This window comes from Asparagus officinalis, chromosome 7 (assembly GCF_001876935.1).
Source record: "Asparagus officinalis chromosome 7, Aspof.V1, whole genome shotgun sequence".
NCBI classification, from domain to species: domain Eukaryota; kingdom Viridiplantae; phylum Streptophyta; class Magnoliopsida; order Asparagales; family Asparagaceae; genus Asparagus; species Asparagus officinalis.
Window position 1 is genome coordinate 78,780,424 of NC_033800.1, and position 4,581 is coordinate 78,785,004.

The 4,581-nt window shown below is 39.6% G+C and overlaps 1 protein-coding gene across 1 annotated transcript in view; it reads right to left on the bottom strand.

Moving 5' to 3' along the window:
- The window catches only part of LOC109849260 (ATP-dependent zinc metalloprotease FTSH 1, chloroplastic-like), a 5,704-nt gene extending 4,745 nt beyond the window's left edge, over positions 1 to 959 (bottom strand). Inside the window, 2 exon segments of the mRNA XM_020419071.1 lie at positions 1 to 323; positions 603 to 959. The exon segment at positions 1 to 323 is cut by the window's left edge and continues 17 nt beyond it. Of these exon segments, the coding sequence (XP_020274660.1) occupies positions 1 to 323; positions 603 to 754 (475 nt within the window). The 5' untranslated portion in view covers positions 755 to 959.

Sequence of the window (4,581 nt, forward strand, 5' to 3'; positions counted from 1 at the left end):
TCCGCCCATCGACGGCGGTGAGCTGGAGGATTCCGCCATCCTTACTGAACCGAACTCTCTCGACTTTGCCCTTTTTGACGGCGTTCAAGAATTCAGAGTAACGCCATTGAGATCCTTCAGGGAGGTCAGAAGCTTGTTGGGGTGTAGGGGCAGTGAGCAGAGACTGAGAGAAAGGGTTCGATGGGGAGCTGGGTTTACTTGCAGCGTCGAGCTGGATCGATTCAGGTGGGGATTGAGGAGGGAGAGGCTGAGGGGTGAGGTCTTGGGCGAGAGCAGAAGCCGTGAGGGATGAAGATAAGATGATGGCCGCTGTAGTAATCGAACTGAACCGAACTCTCTCGACTTTGCCCTTTTTGACGGCGTTCAAGAATTCAGAGTAACGCCATTGAGATCCTTCAGGGAGGTCAGAAGCTTGTTGGGGTGTAGGGGCAGTGAGCAGAGACTGAGAGAAAGGGTTCGATGGGGAGCTGGGTTTACTTGCAGCGTCGAGCTGGATCGATTCAGGTGGGGATTGAGGAGGGAGAGGCTGAGGGGTGAGGTCTTGGGCGAGAGCAGAAGCCGTGAGGGATGAAGATAAGATGATGGCCGCTGTAGTAATCGAAGGAATTGAAGAATTGGGCTTTGGGGGTTGTGGGAGATTGGATTGGATTGGGGTCAGCCTGGGTTTTGAGAGGAGGAAAGGAGAAATGGGTTTCGGGTGGAGCTTGGTGCCGAAGAGGGTGGAGGATAAAAGGGGGTGACTTGTTGAAGCCATTGTTGGATTTTGGGTCTTGGGGGCTTAAGCTTTGGAAGGGGGTTATTTTGCGGGGGATTTTAATGGGAATGAGCTGAGGAGGAAGGAGAGGGATTTTGTGGAGGATAGGGGAGGAATGAGATTATGGGGGTATGGACATTTATACGTGGCGAGAATCAGGACAAACGATTTTGATATTTGAAGGAAGATTACCGCGGAACAAGAGCAGGGGTTAGGCTTGATTCGACTGTTTATTGGTTGGGTGGAAAATTTTGTGGAGGCGCTTGCTTGTTTTGCGTCTGTTTCTTTTTCTCCTCCTCCTCCTCCTTTTTTTTTCTTTTTACTTTTCTTTTCAGTATCAGCCCCTCACGTCTTGCATATTTTGAATTCAGTCCCTCAAATCGTGGAAATCGCTACTAGGTTCCTTACATTTTAACTTATTCCGAATCAGTTCTTCAAAGCATTTAAATTGCTATTAGGTCCTCTAAATCTTAAGTTATTTTGGAATTAATCCCTCCATTCGAGAGTGAGAATAGCAAACAGAGCAAAATAAGTAACTTAAATTCATTCAAATTGTTGTTAGATTCCCAAATTCTCATAAATTGTTTTAAGCTAATCCATCTAACCCCTACTTCTACTCTTTTGATTGGATGGATTAGTTTCAAATTAACTCAAGATTTCGGGGGATATAATAGCAATTTCAATGGTTTGAGGAACTAATTTAAAATAATTTAAGAAGTAAGGGACCTAATAGCAGTGAACAAAATATTTAATAAATAGTTCGTTTATTATTAGTCTAAGTATTCGGTCATATTTGATTCGATAGTTCAAATGAAACTAATTGTTTTCAGCATTCAATTCATAAACGATGGAATTTGAACTCAAGATCAATCGTTTAAGAAAGTTGCGACCTTGCAAGTAAGCTAGTATATTATTCATAAACATTTATCGAGTATTCGGCTAATTAACTGAATCAAATGTGAACACACATTTTCTATTCAACTCGAATTCGAATTCAAAATTGAATTCGTTAAAACTATCAGATTCGAATCTGGTTACCATCGTATTCAATTCGACTAGGTTTATTTCCACCCCTAGATTGCATAACATAGTATAAACTTATATGTAAAATCTATTTTCACTATAATTGATTTTTGATGATAATATAGTTAGAGGTATAAAAAAAATTAGATAGGTTGGTTTAGATAAATTATATTCACAGGCATATCAAAAATTTGTTCGTTGCAAAATAAAAATGTTCCCTATGTTTTCAAATAATAGCGTAATAAGATAAAGAACTAGACATATTTATGTATTGTATTCACTCACTCTTCAAATATCTCACCCTAAAATGTTCACTATTCACAAACTTAATTGTGGATCGATTTTTAGATGGAAATAGAGACTGGGGAGTGAAGTGAAAGAGCATTTGGTTGAATATAAATAGAGAAGAAATTCCTCTTTATTTAGGATTTTGGATTAGATTCCATGGCTGGAATGAGAGAAGGAAGAGAAAAAAAGAAAGCGAGGGAAGAGAAAAGAAAGAAAGAAAGTGATGAAAGAGAAAGAAAAAGGGTGAGAAAAGAGAAAATTTGTGGATCTAATGTTGTTATTATAACTGTCTTTCACGAAACGTGGGATATAGTTTTTCCCCTAATGTGCCCCTTTTAATAAGCTCTAAATCATCTTAAACTGTTAATAGTGTATATGCTCAAATATAATTGTATATGAGGGTGTATATGCAAGTATGTAACCTAGATTGAGATATAGATACATACGAGGGCTCCCATTTATGGTTAACCGACTCTCTTATCAAACTCTCTTCTTTTCTTTCTCTTATATTTCACATGGTATTTGAGCGGGTTTAAAACCCTGGAAATTTATCCTTGAAGAATCATGATTGTCTCCTCAACAATATCAAGCTCTTCGAACCACACCTCTGAGATCTCAACACCAATCCCTAACTCGGCCACTACAACTTCGGCCCCAATCTCCTCGGGCACAATTATCTCGATAATCTTAGCAATCTCAGCTTACTGTTGTCTCTGCCTCAATCTCCTTGGAGCCTCCTACAACTCAAGTGAAGAATCTAATTGTCTGAATTTCAATCATCATCAACAATTGTTCGCTTCCTTGCAACAAAAACAAGTCTTTGCGACACCAACATTAACAATATGGATTTCTTCTCTACCAGTGGTACCTCGAGCATTGTTTCAAAACACCAAGTCTACACATCTAATTGGCACTAATTAGATAGCTTCAAATTTGCATGGATTAAATTTATCACGTGGATTTAATACTATTATCTTGAATAATAGTGATTTTATTTCCTTGCTATTGCAAAACTCTTATTTTCCTTCTCCTCTAACTGCACCAAATGTCACGAACCTTGTTACCGTAAAGTTAACTAGTGTAGAAGATTATTTAACTTGGAAAACACAGTTCACCACGTTGGTAGTATCTCATAATACACTTGGATTTGTTAATGGTTCATGCCCTCCTCCACCAGTTTATATCAACAATGCTACACGCAATCCTCACTATGTTTCACGGATTCATATCGATCAAAGTATTTGATCTTGGTTATTTGCTACCTTGTCTCAAGACGTATTAGTTAAAGCTCATGAATTAGCACACTCTTTTTAGATTTGGGATCGTTTTGCAAAATCGATTCTCTATGAGTTGTCTTGCTCGAGATATGGAATTGTAACGAAGCATCAAATCTATCAAAAAGGCCAATCAGTCTATGGAGGCTTATTTACGGGAGATCAAAGTGGTTGCTGATTCTCTTACTACAATTAATTCCCCCCTCAGCATTCAAGAACTTGTACAATACACACTTTTTTGCTTGAATAGTGACTATGAATTTTTTATAATATCGGTTACATACTTTGGCGGTGGAATTACCTTCGATGAACTAAGATCAAAGTTAAATTTGCAAGAACAACGAGTTCGACACCTGAAGGATGGTCAGACCTTTATGACGGCAATACATCAGTAGCCGCAACAGCTGTTGCTCTCGGCCAAGAGCCCTGGTAGCGGGCGTGGATCTATCGAGGTCGTGATTATCACGGAGGCCGAGGCCGAAATACCTATGGTGGATGTGGCAATTATGAAAATCAATAGTATAGTGCACAAAATCGAGGTCCCCTAATGAATCAAGCGAATGTCAATATCCCTTTTAATTGTTTTAATACTATTAACACTCAAATTTTTAATTCTTAGAAATTTCCTTATAATTCAGCATCTACTGGGATATTGTGATCTTGTCAATCAATAGTTGTTTGTGAGCTATGTTCTAGTCTAAGTCACATAGCTCAATCTTGTTCCCAATATATTTCTCAATGGGGCTAACAATTCAGCTTCTAACATTTCCACTATGTCATCATTTGCTCCTATGTCAAATGGAGAAGTTATTGAAGCTTTGTGGTATCCAGATTCGGCTGCGTCATTGTAGGCATAAAAATTGCCTTTAAATCCTCATCAGAGAAGTTCAGAACAAAACTGCTAAAACCTCGCCCGAAATAGCAAAAAGGGGGAAACACTGATAAAAAGGGGAAAACGCAGATATCTCCCAAACCGTAAGGAATTTGGCGAAATGGAGGAAGCAAACCGAAGCCTTCGGCTCGGTTCGGATGGCTCCATCTCGTCGAGATAGGCGATTTTCATATATAATTCGTCCAATTCCGACTTACGGTTTGAAAGTTACGGCTTATTCTTCGATCCATGCTCAGAAACTCGCCTGCAGCTCGAATTTCGCCTGCACGATCAAGACCCATGTCTGCCTGCACACCTGAGCTCGCCTGCAGACCCAGTTCGCCTACAGACCAAAGTCTGCCTGCACACCC